This window comes from Acomys minous (assembly GCF_964271855.1).
Source record: "Acomys minous genome assembly, chromosome: 14".
Lineage (NCBI taxonomy): Eukaryota > Metazoa > Chordata > Mammalia > Rodentia > Muridae > Acomys > Acomys minous.
The window spans coordinates 51,447,844-51,463,029 of record NC_140496.1 but is presented as its reverse complement, the minus strand read 5'-3'; the positions used below and the strand labels follow the sequence as shown (position 1 = coordinate 51,463,029).

At 36.8% G+C, this 15,186-nt stretch overlaps 1 protein-coding gene across 4 annotated transcripts in view; it reads left to right on the top strand.

Moving 5' to 3' along the window:
* The window catches only part of IQCM (IQ motif containing M), a 440,692-nt gene that overhangs the window by 246,945 nt on the left and 178,561 nt on the right, over nucleotides 1–15,186 (top strand). For all 4 annotated transcript variants that reach the window (XM_084755724.1, XM_084755722.1, XM_084755723.1 and 1 more), the window contains one exon: nucleotides 12,858–13,002. In XM_084755724.1, coding sequence (XP_084611850.1) covers nucleotides 12,858–13,002 — 145 coding nt within the window. The remainder of the gene's footprint in view (nucleotides 1–12,857; nucleotides 13,003–15,186) is intronic.

Sequence of the window (15,186 nt, the reverse complement as noted above, 5' to 3'; positions counted from 1 at the left end):
TAATTTCCTTAATGCAAAATCTCTGAAATATTATGTAATTTCAATATTTCATTTATAATGTGTTATTTTGTGTTATTTTTTACTTTTCTTTTTAAATATACATTTATATTATTACACATATATACAGTAGACAAAGAAACAATAGAAAACAAGAAGAACCATAAGCAATCAGGAATTATATAAATATTATAATCAGTGTTTTGGCTATTTGTATTTGTCAACCTTGAGGAAACATCTTTTCTATCTTGATGTGTTTAAAATTCTGAATGTAAATTAGTATCTATCACATCTTTATCAACTTAAAACGTCTATCTAGACCTAAAAACATCTTAATCCCTAAACAACTAAGCTTAATTGTAAAACTAAACTATCTGGTCTTCAACCACATCAGAGACTTGAGAAGGAATAAAATTAATTACCTCAGTAAACAGGAAGTGCAGGTTAGCAGCTTCCTAAATGAGAAAATGAGAGAGACAATTTGGTGCCTGAATCGTCACCCAAAACTATCTATCACATGGAAGCATCATCTTCAGCCTCCTGGCACACTATATCTGATAGACATATTTGTGAGGCAGGGACTATTAAGGAATTTTTTACTCTGTTTTGGCAGAGCTTGACTGCTGACTCTGCCTGCATCCAAGCTTGTCCACTTTTAGGCAGAATTCTGATTATAGCCAAAACAAGGATATTTTCCCCAATGGCTTGTTTGACACATTTGAACCCATCTTCATAAGGAGATTCTTTGATGTTCATAATGTTCTTTGAGGTAGGATAGGTATTGCTAGGAGTTAACCTGTCTTATTTTCAGTGAATCTTTAAAATAATAAAAACAAGCTTAAATGCCATATTCTGTAGGTCTCTGCTGAGGTTTTTGAATACCTTATCTAATTATTTTACCTTATCTATCTATAGAATCATATCAATCAGTTAAACCTAGGAAGTATATTATTGTGATACAAATAGACTAGTAATTGGCATCTAACAATTAACTTTTATTACTTAATTATCCTAAGCAGCTTGCAATAGCACTTTCAAAGTATTGGAAGTAAACCTTGTATTGTAATTGAGTTGTATGGGTACAATACTTCATATTAGGGTAGAAATATATATAATGTGTGAAGAATAATCTTAAATTTGAATTGTATACCAATGTATCAAAATTAAACTTATTTTTCATCCATATACAAAATTCTATACCAGTGAATTAAAAATAATATTGTGAGTACCAATTGAGGAACTAAGTTGAGGAGTAGATTCAGTAATCTATGTTCTGTCCTATCATCCCTGTATATGTCTATATTCCCCCTTCTTTCTTTTCAATCCTATCTTCAATCCTAAGAAAGAAAGATAAAGGAAAAGAGAGACATACCTAAGTCAAACCTTGTTTTCTCTCTGAATGAGACCAATAATAGTTTATAATCAACTCCCAGTAAAAGTAAACATCTATAGCACAAGAAAGCAACCAAAAACTTACCCAACACCCCTTAATGGAAATGAGGCATCATTGTCTTAAGGCTTCTTCTGGCTAATTGGGAAAAAATACCTTTGTAGGGGCCCAAATAAAATTGGGGGAAATGGTTAAACAAGCTAGGAATAGCATTTGTGGTCCAGTTGCTAAATGTTGAGAAATTCTAGGCTTAATTAAAGTCCTGTGTGATACAGTCTGAAATGCTGCACCAATTGGAATTGGAAGCTTTCTTCGAAGCTGTCCTGTTTTGATGAGGAACAGCAACTGAAGCACTTGGTGCTGGAACATGAAGGATGCAGCATGTCAGCATCCAGCATGCTGAGAGGAATGAATCTTGTCAGGTCTGATCCAGCATCAGTGTCCCGTTCTTTTGTTCTGAAAACATATAATTTCTCACAAGCATTATATAGTCCTGTGTGTGTGATGCACAGAACAATTAAGGCTGCTTCTCTGTTCTTTGTAATAGAAGAAGAAAGAAATCTGTAAATCTTTATTCATGCCATACAAAAAATGGAATCTTATAATAAATCATAGGGATTCTATAACCAACAAGAAGCATTATTTATGCATAACGTTCATATCTCAGCCAGTCTCAGAGCTATTCCCAAGTAGTGGGATTAGCCATATAAGTTACCTGCTTGTTCTGCAGTTTGAATGCTTCACATCCTGATTGTAGCCCCTTCCCTCATCGCCTCTAATCCCCTTCCTCCCTCATCCGCTCTCCCTCACTCCCCTCGTCCTCAGAAAGCAGATAACTCCTGTCCTAACATCTGACCTCAGCCTGTCTAGTCTCGTATGTACTACCTGTACGCTTTTCCGCTGTGGCTTGGCAAGACCACCTGTGAGGGGGACCAGAGTCCATGTCAGAAGTAGTCCCTACTCCCCATATTGTGACACTCATAAGCAGACTGTGCTGCCTATATACTACATCTGAGCAGAGAGTCTAGGTCCACATTGTACATGGTCCTTGCTTGGTATATCAGTCCTTGTATTGTAGTGTGGTTATACTGTATTATGTGGCTAATATCCACTTATGATTGAGTATATATCATGTCTGTCTTTCTGGGTCTGGGTTACCTCTCATTCAAGATGATCTTTTCTAGTTCTGTAGATTTGCCTGCAAATTTCAAGGTTTCCTTGTTTTTAATAGCTGAGTAATATTCCACTATGTAAATGTACCACAGTTTCTTTATCGATCCTTCGCTTGAGGGGCATCTAGGTTGCTTCCAGATTCTGAGTATTCTGAATAAAGCTGCTATGAAAATATTTGAGCAAATGTCCTTGTTGTATGGTGGAGCATCTTTCAGGTATAGCCCAGGACTGACATGGCTGGGTCTTGAGGTAGGATTATTCCCAATTTCCTGAGAAAATACCAGATTGATTTCTAAAGTGGTTGTACAAGTTTGCACTCCCACCAGCAGTAGAGGAGTGTTCGGCTTTATGTACATTCTCACCAGCATGTGCTGTCATGTGAGTTTTTGATATTAGCCATTCGGATAGGTATAAGAGGTAATCTCAGAGTCATTTTGATTTGTATTTTCCTGATGACTAGGTTTGTAGAGCATATATTTAAATGTTTCTCAGACACTTGATATTTCTCTATTGAAAATTCTGTTTAGCTCTGTACCCCATTTTTAATTGTTTTTTTTTTTTGTTTTGGTAGTATTTAATTTCCTGAGTTCTTCATATATTTTGGATATTAGCCCTTAGTCAGATATAGGGTTGGTGAAGATCGTTTCCCAGTATATAGGCTGTTCCGTTGACAGTACCTTTTGCCTTACAGAAGCTTTTCAGTTTCATGAGGTCCCATTAATTGTTGACTGTAGAATTTTGGATGTTGGTAATTCTGTTCAGGCAAGTGTCCCCTGTGCCAATGAGCTCAAGGCTCTTCCCCATTTTTTCTTTTAACAGATTTAATGTGTCTCGTTTTATGTTGAGGTCTTCATCTATTTGGACTTCAGTTTTGTTCAGGGTGATAAATATGGATCTATTTGCATTTTAAAAATTTATTCATTTTAATATTTACATATATATTTATATTAATATACATATATACAATAAACTACCTATAACAAGAAGAACCATAAAACAATCAGGTATTATATAAATGTTATATACATAGTGTTTTGGCTATTTGTACTTGGCAGCTTTGAAGAAAACATCTTCCCTATCTTGGTGCATCTAAAATTCTGAATGTAAATCAATATCTATCATATCTCGTCATTATCAACTTAAAACCTCTATCCAGACCTAAAAACATCTTAACCCCTAAACAACTAAGCTCATTGCAAAACTAAACTACCTGGTGTTCAACTCCATCAGAGACTTGAGAAGGACTAAAATTAATTACCTGAGTACACAGGGAGTGCAGGTTAACAGCTTCCAAAATGAGAAGATGACAGAGAAGGTTTGCTTGAACAGTCACCCAAAACTATAATGGAATATCATCTTTAGCTTTTTGGCTCAATATATCTAACAAACATACTTATGAGGCAGGAACTATTGAGGACTTGCTTACCTTGTGTTGGCAGAATTTGGCTGTTGACTCTGCCTACATCCAAGCTTGCCCGCTTTTAGCAGAATTCTGTCTGTGGTAGAAACAAGGACATTTTCCCCAGTGGCTTGTTTGCTACATTTGAGGCTACATGGGTACTGTACCCATACAACTGAATTATAATACAAGGTTTACTTCCAATACTTTGAAAGTGATATTTCAGTGTGTGTAGGATAAGTTATACAAGTTAATCATTATTGGTCATGGTCATATTAGTTACTAGTCTATTTTATCACAAGAATATACATCCTAGGTATAAGAGATAGATATTCTATAGAAAGGTAAAATAATTATATGTTTTCCAAAATCCTCAGAGACATAGAGAATATGGCACTTAAAGATGTTTTTATTGTTTTAAAGATTCATAGACAACGAGACAGATTAACTCCTGGCCACAAATGGCCTACCTCAAAGAAGATGATGAGTATCAGAGAATCTCCTTATGGAGACAGACATTTGCATTTTTCTTCATGTAACCATCCAGTTAGACCAGCATCATCTGTTGAAGATACTATCTTTTTTCCATTGTATGGATTTAGTTTCTTTGTCAAAAGTCAAGTGTCCATATGTGTGTGGGTTTGTTTCTGTGTCTTCAATTTGATTTCACTGATCAACCAGCCTATTTCTATGCCAGTACCATGCTGTTTTTATTACTGTTGCTCTATAGGACAGCTTGAGATCTGGGATGGAGATTCCTCCAGAAGATCTTTTATTGTACAGGATTGTGTAACTATTCTGGGTTTTTCTTTTTCCACATGAAGTTGAGAATTGATCTGTCAAGGTCAGTAATGAATTGTGTAGGTATTTTGATGGGAATTTCATGAATCTGTAGAGTGTTTTGGTAAGACGGCCATTTTTTACTATGTTGAGTCTCCCAATCCACAAGTATAGGAGGTCTTTGCATTTTCTTAAATCTTCTTCTATTTCTTTCTTCAGAGATTTGAAGTTTTTTTCATGTAAGTCTTACACTTTCTTGGTTAGAGTTACACCATGACACTTTATATTATTTTTGTCTGTGAAGGGTGTGGGTTCCATAAATTCTTTTTCTGCCTGATTGTTATTTGTATACAGGAGGGTTGCTGATTTTTTTTTTTGAGTTGATTTTGGATCCAGATACTTTGCTGAAGGTGTTTATCAGCTTTAGGAGTTCCTTGATAGGTTTTTTGGGGTAACTCATGTATACTATTATATCATCTGTAAATAATGATAGTTTGACTTCTTCCTTTCCAATTTGTATCACCTTGATCTCCTGTAGTTGTCTTATTGCTCTAGCTAGGACTCCATGTATTATATTGAAGAGGTACTGAGAGAGTGGACAGCCTTGTCTTGTCCCTGATTTCGGTGGAATTGATTTAAGTTTCTCTCCACTTAGTTTCATGCTGGCTATAGGTTTGCTGTATATCGCCTTTAATATGTTAAGTATGTGCCTTGTATCTGTGCTCTCTCCAAGACTTTAAACATGAACGTGTGTTGGGTTTTTTAAGAAGGGAAACTGTTTAGTTTAGTTCACAATTCAATTACAGTCCTTATATAGGGAGACATGGATGGCAGGATGTTAAACAGATAGTCACATTATGTCTACATGATGTCAAGAGAGGAGAGAAATGAACACATGCACGCTTCACTTATTTGCTGCTCAGCTCAGTTTTTCTACTCTTTTTAAAAATACATTTTATTAAATTATTCATATTACATCTCAATTGTTATCCTATCCCTTTTATCCTCCAATTTCTCCCTCCTTCCCATTTTCCCCTTACTTCCCTCCCCTATGACTGTGACTGAGAGGGACCTTCTCCCCCTGTATATGCTCATAGGGTATCAAGTCTCCTCTTGGTAGCCTGCTATCCTTCTTCTGAGTATTTATTGATTCCAGCGCTGAGTTTGATGATTTCCAGCCATCTTCTCCTCTTGGGTGTGTCTGGTTCTTTTTGTTCTAGAGTTTTCAGGTGTGCTGTTAAGTTGCTAGTATGGGATTTCTCCATTTTCTTATAAATCCACTTAGTGCTATGAAGTTTCCTCTTAGCACTACTTTCATTGAGCCCCATAAGTTTGGGTATGTTGGGCCTTCTATTTCATTGAGTTCTAAGATGCTTCTAATTTCTCTTTTTGTTTTATACTTTATCCAGATGTCATTGATTAGGGATAGGCTCAGTTTCCATGAGTTTATAAACTTTTGGTTGTTTCTGGTGTTGTTGTACTCCAGCTTTAATCCATGGCGGCCTGATAAGATACAAGGGATTATTTTAGTATTCCTATATCTATTGAGGTTTGCTTTGTGACCAAGTTTATGGTCAATTTTGGAGAAGGTTCCATGAGGTGCTGAGAAGAATGTGTATTCTCTTACGTTTGGGTGAAATGTTCTCCAGATATCAGTTAGGTCCGTTTGCTTCATGATGTCTGTTATTTTCTTTGTTTCTCCCATTAGTTTCTATCTTGGTGATCTGTCTATTGATGAGAGTGGGGTGTTGAATTCTCCCATTATTAATGTGTGGGGATTCAATGTGTGATTTAAACTTTACTAATGTTTCTTTAAGAATGTGGGTGCTCCTTTATTGGGGCATAGATGTTCAGAGTTGAGATATCATCTTAGTGTATTTTTCCTTTGATGAATATGAAGTGTCCTTCCCCATCTCTTTTTTATTAGTTTTTGTTGAAAGTCTATTTTATTAGGTACTAGAATGGCTACTCCAGCTTGCTTCTTGGGCCTGTTTGCTTGGAATACCATTTCCCAGCCCTTTACTCTGAGGCAATGTTGAAGTCTGCTTCTTATATACAACAGAATGACGGGTCCTGTTTTCTTATCCATTTTGTCAGCCTGGTTCTTATTAGTAGGTACTTGAGGCCATTGATGTTGAGAGACATTAATAACCAGTGGTTGTTAGTTCCTTTTATTTTGATGTTGGTGGTGGTAGAGTGTGTGTGTGTTTCCTTTCTTTTGGATTTATTTCCTGTGTTTTCCTGGGTGTAGTTAGCCTCTTTGGATGAAAGTTTTCCTTCTAGTACCTTCTGAAGGGCTAGATTTGTGATCAGGTACTTTTTAAACTTGGTTTTGTCATTGAATATCTTGTTTTCTCCATCTAAGGTGATTGAAAACTTTTCTTGGTATAGTAGTCTAGGTTGAAATCTGTAGTCTTTTAATGTTTGTATGACATCTGTCTATGCCCTTCTTGCTTTCATATTCTCTGTTGAGAACTCAGGTGTAATTCTGATGGTTTTTGCCTTTATATGTGACTTGGCCTTTTTCTCTGTAACTTTTCATATTCTTTCTTCTGTACATTTAATATTTTGATTATTATGGGGCAGGAGGGTTTTTTCTGGTCTAATCTATTTGAGTTCCACAGGCTTCCTTTATGTTTGTGGGTATTTCTTTCTCTAGGTTGTAGAAGTATTTTTCTATGATTGAAAGTTTTTTTCTATGCTGAAAATGTTTTCTGGGCCTTGGAGCCTAGCATCTTTTCCTTTTTCTATTCCTATTATTGTTCTTAGATTTCATCTTTTTATAATATCACAGAGGTCTTGGGTATTTTGTATCAAGAACTTTTTAGTTTTATTGTTTTCTTTGACTGATGTGTGGATAACTTCGACCATATCTTCAACACTGGGGATTTTCTCTTCCATCTCTTGAATTCTGTTGGTATTGCTTGTGTTTGTGGTTCCTGTTCTCTTCCCTATTTTTCTAACTCTAAGGTTGCCTCAGATTGTGTTTTCTTTGTTGCTTCTAATTCCCTCGTTAGGTCTTGAATATTTTTATTCATTTCTCCCATTTGATTGAATTTTCTGGTAATTCTTTATAGGATTTATTCAATTCCTTCATCTGTTTGGATGCATTTTCCTGTATTTCTTTGAGTGACGTATTTTCCTCCTTCAATTCTTCTGTCATTTTCATCACCTCTGATTTAAAGTCTTCTTCTTGTACTTCATGGGTGTTCATCTCTCCAGGGCATCCTGTGGTAGGATCACTGATTTCTTCTGGTGGTGTTATGTGACTCTGAGTTTTGATGCTTGTCTTCTTGAGCTAGCCTTTAGGAATCTGGTTGTCTCTGGTGTTAGTAGGCCTAGAGGCTGCTTCAATTGGGTCACTATGTGGGCCAGGCCCGTTGGGAGCAAACAACAACAGCTCCAACCCGAAGGTTGTTTGCTGGGGATCCCCAGAGGCCTCCTCAGGATGGTGGGCAGTAGATGTTGGTGCTTGCACATAGCTCAGCTCTCTTGTGTTCCCTGTCTGTATTCCAGTTAGGTCAAGCAGGAGAGTAGCAGGCTGAGAGAGTTCCAAGCCCAAAGCTGCTCAGGTCACCTACATTGCAATTCAAGATGACAGGGATCTGCCTATGTGCTCTTTTTTTCCGGATGTGCTAGGCTGGTAAGCAGTTGGGGAGCTGTGAGATATCTGAGCCTAAAGCTGCTTGGGTGCCCATGGCCTTTCTTGAGATGGCAGCTAATGTGGATTGTGACCTGCTCAGGACTCAGCTCTGCCTGTCTGTTCTGTGTACTAGATGAGCCAAGACAGTAAGCAGCAGGCAAGCAAAGATAGATCTGCTCTCAAAGCTCCACGGGTGTCTCACAGTCCTTCTCAAGATGGCAGCTAATGTGGGTTGTCCCCAGGGACTTTTCTGTGGGTTATCTGGGTGGCCAGTGGTTGGACTCACTTGTGATACACACAGTGTGGACCCCTCTCACCTTGGAATCGGTAGCATTGGCATTTTGTAGCTCTTAGTTTGGTCTTTAGGCTGCTGCACAGTCCTGCCCATCTTGCCGATCAGTCATGATATGTGATCGACCCCGCTATCTTGGATGTGTCACTTATAATTTAAATTAAATAATTGATCAAATTTTAGGGCTAGATTAAGGATTCAAACTATTTTAGAAATCCAAGTTTTAAAGTTACTATAGCAATGTACCATACTAGGGCAATGCTATTTAATAAATTGGAGCTCATAAAATCTTTGAAAATTTGCTAGAATATTTTTGTCTCTCATTGTCATGCATTAAAATCCATAGCAACAACAAAGTCTGCTCAGTCTATTCAAGGCTCCCATGTTGACTTCATATAGAATGTATTTGCTATATAAATATTTGCTTCTGATGTACCTGGAGAAGTCTCTTTTATTTAACCTATTTTATTTAATGTTTTTAAAACTGAAATAGAATTGCATCAGTTCAACAATATGTATTTTTTTAATGTGATAATAATCACTAAATACTGGGTTCAATTTCCTGGTATATGATTTCATAGAGTGCCCTTCCCAGTGAGAAGTATAGATAATTTTAAAACTCTTAGGTACTATGTGAATACTTAATTTAACAAGGCTAGTCATTTAACTCAAAATGCTGTGTATACTGTAGGGGTTAGTCAGTGCCAGTATATTGAGATGTAGAGAGTTCTATTTTGTCATATGGCTGTGGAGTCACAGAGGCACAGGGAAAGACTACAGAGTGGTGTTGGGTGGAATGGACCATTTATGGGGCAGGCAGGTGGGGTCTTGAGAGAGCAGTGGGATTGGAGGAAGGTAAAGAAAAGATGCATATAAGAGGCTTCTTAAAAGTTATGTTGAAAACCATATTATGAACAAAAGCTTATAACATATACTTGTATGTAATTTATGAAATTAAATGGATCAATGACAAGAGATTTTTAGATAGAACATGGGCTGTTCTGATTGTGTATTGGGGGCAGAGGGTGACAAAAGAGAGAAAGGTGGCTTAGTACGCTTTTTCAGTAGCCTGGTGCATGATGATGACAGTTTGAGGCATGGAGAAATATCAGTAGATATATCTACTGAATAATAATAACAATAAAGAAGATACTATCAAGCTGAGAAGAATTGAGGGGGCATGGAATGGATTGGAGCGAGGGGAGGTGATAATGGAGGGGGAGAGTGATATAATTATATGCTAATTAAAGTAGATTTAAAATAAACTTTCACATTAAAAAAGAACTTTATTGTTCTTCAGATATGGAGAATGTTAGTTGACTTGGGGTTGACTTGATGAAGAAAATATTAAGGGAGTAGGGAATAGGTCACCACTGCTATGCCCTGAGTATTCTGGGAGATGCTTGAGCAATACAAAAATTTTGAGATCTTCAGGGAGTAGGGAGGGAAGAAAATGAAGTGGAATACAGATTTCTGCAGAGAGTTCGGAAGTCCTGTGAGAAATCTTTGAGATAGCTAGAAGGCCTTTGGGAATGTGACTCTAGAGCTCGGAAGGGAACTCGGGCTGTAGAAAATGTTGAAATATCCATCCTTCCACCTTAAATTCCTTTTCAAAGCACCTCCCCCAAAGGGTTACTTATTTTGTTAATTATTCTTGTTCTGTCTCTAAGAAAGCATTTCTCCTAGTGAGCATGGTTCCCTTGCTTCAGCCACACTGCTGCTCCTTACCTCTGTGTCAGACATCTGTTCTGTTGTACGCTGTAAGAAACACTCTCATTCTGGAAGCTGTCCTTATGCCTTTTAAAGTACTTAATAGTTTCAAAATATTCAGACTTGAAATCATATGCCTAGAAACAACAAAGCTAATCCAATATATATGCATATGCCCTAAGTTCATACACATAAGCACACACTTAAATATGTAACAAAGGCAGCAAAACACCAGTTATCCATTTCCTCAATTTGAGAGGAAGTGAGGAGGCATGGAATGGGTTGGAGGGAGGGAACATGATAATGGAGAGAAGTAATATGTTAATTAAAATATATTTAAATATATGTAAAATATATTTAAAATAAACTTTCACATTAACATAGAACTTGATTGTTCTTCAGAATATTCCACAAATTTATCTGTACTATGGCCAGAACTTCTGTTACAGTCACTCCTAGAAACATTACAGTCTACTGACTTAGGCTAACCTCTTTCTTTGAGTTTCTATGATCGAGCAAGATCTTATTTTTTTTTTTTACATTCATGGCTACTGCTGCAATGTTTATGGAATAGATCTATTTCCCTTTGACTGGGATGCATGTCAATCTTTCTTGTACATGATTCTTTCTTTACTGTACATAGTTTCCTGGAACAATGACATCTGTTCTCATGACTCTAGTTACCATAAAAAATAATGATTCTAAAATTTATGGGAATGAACAAAATATACAGAAAGCATACTAAAAGACTACTTCAGAATATTTTAGAAAAAAAACCCTGAACTCAGTGGGCCATTATATATTTCTGCATAATTATTAAGAAAACATGCACTAAGGTCCAAATAAGTCACAAGAATGTTCTGGACCTTGAAGACACTTTAATCGACATTTTAGATTCCTATTCTTGAAAAACTGCATTTTACTAGAAGGATAATAACCTAGTACACAGTTATGAGGAAAGTACCAAATCAAGAAAAGAGACAGTGTCTTCTTTATATTGTCATGCCTAAGAGTGTCAGTCATTTTTTACTTGATGGGGAAATGGATAACAGAATCACAACTGGTGGTTTTTTTTTTTAATCTTTGTTACTCAAATATGTAAGTGTGTACTTATGAGTATGAACTTAAGGCGGGCGTTTAGTGTATTCTATTTTATTTCATTTTGCTCTTTTAAATTTTATTTCATGGACGGAATCATTTGAGTATGCTACCCTTCTTTCTCTCTGAGGCTTTGGAATAAAGACTCTCTTAGAAATTGCCGTATGTCAGTGTTTAGACAGGGTTAGATCAGCAGACAGGGTAAAGGCATTTCCTCCTGGGGCCTGTAACATTATTTTCCAAAAGTTAAAGAAATCCAACACAAAAACATTCATTGATATAGATACTAGGGCTAAGAAAACACCCAAGCCATCAAAGTCCTCTGACAAAGTTCTGAGCTGCACAGAGAATGGTAAGAAAGCAAGCCAGACAGTAGCTCACACTTCACAGCTGGAAAGGGATAAATAGGTAGTAAACAGGAAGGGTCTGCTCCTGATAATAATGAGAGGAAATGCATCCCACTACGTGCCATTGTAGTAAAAGAAAATACATGACACAATCAATCAATAGACTGACAGAAACACATCCTGGAAGATAGTGTTGAATTGCTCTTTAAATTAATTAGAATTGCAAAATCTTAACCAATAATTTATGGTGACTTTTGCATTATAATGTTAGAGCATTTAATCTGCATTTTATCATATGTTCTGGATTAGTTACTTTTTTCAGTATTACCAAATACTTGACAAAAAGCAATGTAAAGCAGAAGGGCTTACTTTGGCTCACAGTTTAGAAGAGTACAGTCGGTTACATCGGAAAAGATGACCCTGTTTGTTTTCCTCTACTGTGATAAAATACCAGGACCAAAGGCAGCTTGTGGGGGAGGCATGATTTTGTTTACACAGAATGATTCTGCTGGATCACTGAAAGAAAGTGAGGGAGGGATTGCTTCAGGAACCGAGGCAGAAGATCTGGAATAATGATTAGAGATTTTTCTCTCCATGGTTTTTTCATCTTGCTTTCTCATATCAGCCAGAAGAACCACGTGCACAAGGGTTGGTAGCATCCCTTGTAGACTAAGCTTTTCTGTATAGTAGTTAATCAAGAAAACGTTGCCAAAGAGTTGCCTACAGGCAATGTAATGGTTGCATTTTCTCAGTTTGGGGTTTTCTCTTCTTAAACGAACTTAGCTTGTGTCAAAACAACAACAACAACAACAACAACAACAACAACAACAACAACAATCTAACCAGCAAATAACGTATGGTGATGAGAGTGGCTGTCAGTGCACAGAGAACGGTGATGGGGCACATATTTCTGTGCAGAAGACTTTCAAGAATAGCTTTTACCTAAGCTGTTTACTCTGGGTGCCCAAATGGGTATAAATAACAGAAATATATGAAGAGCATTAATGATATCTTTTTACTTTTCACAGGCTTTGTATCATGGGCCAAATTTTAAAGCAGTTGTAAACATGTATCGGTGCTTAATCCACCGTGTTAGACATCGACTTGGTCTTTGGAGGACAAGACAGATTATAGACTTTGGAGAGGTAGAAGAATGGATGGATAGGAAAAAATGTAAGTATTGCAGCCACTTCTTCTTTGGTGCTAGGTTTAGAAAACTTTTAGCCAATGAAAAGACCTGTATATCTACTCTTAGCAATGGAAAGGAAACTATATTTTATATTTATGTTTGCATTTTTAGGGTGTATACTTGGATTTATTCATTATATTTTCTGTTTATAAACAATAGAATCCCATTTGGCTTTTTTTTTACCACAAAGTGTAAAAGGAAATTTAAAGGGAAAGTGTTGGAAATGCAGATAAAGAGTCATATTCCACAGAGAATATAAATATGAGCTACTCTAGAGACTTAAGGATCAGAAAATAAGGGAAATGAGTCTACTATTTTGTGAAGAAGAGAAACAGACCAGCCTTGTTTCTTAGACTGATTTCTGTCTATCGTCTATCTATCTATCTATCTATCTGTCTGTCTGTCTGTCTGTCTGTCTGTCTATCTATCTATCTACCTATCACCTATGTGCTGAGACAGGATCTTATTTGCCAAGGCTAACTTTGAACCCGCTGTGCAGTTAAGAATGATGAGGAACGCCACCACTTCATTTCTCTACCTCCCAATTGCTAGGATTACAGGTATATATCACCATGCCTATTTTTATGTAGTGTTGGAGAACCCAGAATTTTATGCATGCTAGGCAAATAGTCTACCAAGTGAAATATCTGGCCTTATACACTTTTTTAAAAAATCAAATTTCTAAGAGATTTCAAATGCATTAATTTAGCCTGACTCATGAATCAGAAACTTTGAAGTGGCTGTGGAAGGATTGGAGGCCTTGAGAGTTACATGGGAGGCTCTCTGACCATTGGGGTGGGGTTGGTTACCCATGAAATGAGTATTAAATTGTAATAATAGGTAAGTGTAAATGCACACTGAGCAGATTAAGCCACAGACTACATAGAGTTGTTAGGAGTTCTCGCCATAAAAATAAAGACACAAATTTAACAAGGACACTGGCTTTCTGTTTATATTTGATCAGTTGAATGTCATTTGAATAGTATATATTACTAAACCATTCTCCTCAAGAATGAAAATGAATGATGTAAGTAAATTATACTTAGTTGGAATTATTTTATGGTTTATGGGGATCATTGTGTTATATTTTGGTAGTTTCAGGTAGTTATGAAATTGAAATGTTTATTTTATATTTGGAACTTCACATTCATAAAAGCTCCATTGAGATGGAGTCTATGCCTCCCAATGACCATTCACTATCTAGCATGTACCTAGTGTATTGGAATGGCAAAATCATTTGTTCAAAAGACAGTTCTTATTAAGTTTACACACCAAAGTATATTTTAAAAATGAGTCAGACTTGTACCATTTCTGTTGTTAGAGATTAAAGGAAGAAGACATCAAATAGAGAAAGAGACACAGAGAGACCACTCAGAGTTCCATTACACATATACCCTGTGGACTCAGTTCAGGTGATCTAGTCCCACAGCCAGATGTTCAGAAAGCTGGATTTGGCACTTGTAGAACTCTCAAGGTTTCCCCCAAACAGACAGTACAGCAAGAAGTCAGCTAGAAGGAAAGTTACAAATGAGAAAGGAAGTAGAAGACAGAGCCAGAGACAGCAAGGGCTTGTTTTCAGTTAGGAAAGCTGCTGGCACTTAATTTACAAGCTTGAGGGAAGAAAGGGATGAGGGATCCCACATGTACTGGGGGTTTGCAGATTATTAATCGTGCGTGCTCCCCCGACTAGTACAAAATCAGGAAGATACCCTTAGAGTCTTCTGTGAATAGTAGCTTTATATTCCACTGTGCTTTTAAGCACAGATTTTTCTAATATTCATCAAATTATGTACTAAGACTTTTGGTTATTGTCCCAACTATTTCCCCCACCAATTTATTTTATTGTATTTTTTCAAAATCTGATTTTTTTTGTTACTCTTAAAGACTTATTTTTGACTGCATTCAGACTTAGAAGTAGAAGTGCTCAGTGAGGCCAGCCTGTGCCTCTTGGCAATCTGCTCCTGCCATTTTTGTTTGGCTTTGTCCACTCTTTTGGCCAAAAACTTAGCATATTCTGCAGCTTCCTCTTGTTTTTCTTAATTCGTTGCCTCCTCAGAGGAATAGTCAACATTTGTGTTGCAGAGCATGTGAAGAAGAAGACACTGGTCTTGGTCCTGGTCATCTTACCTTCCTTGTTTAAGGACTTTCTGACAACATTCTGCGGGTCA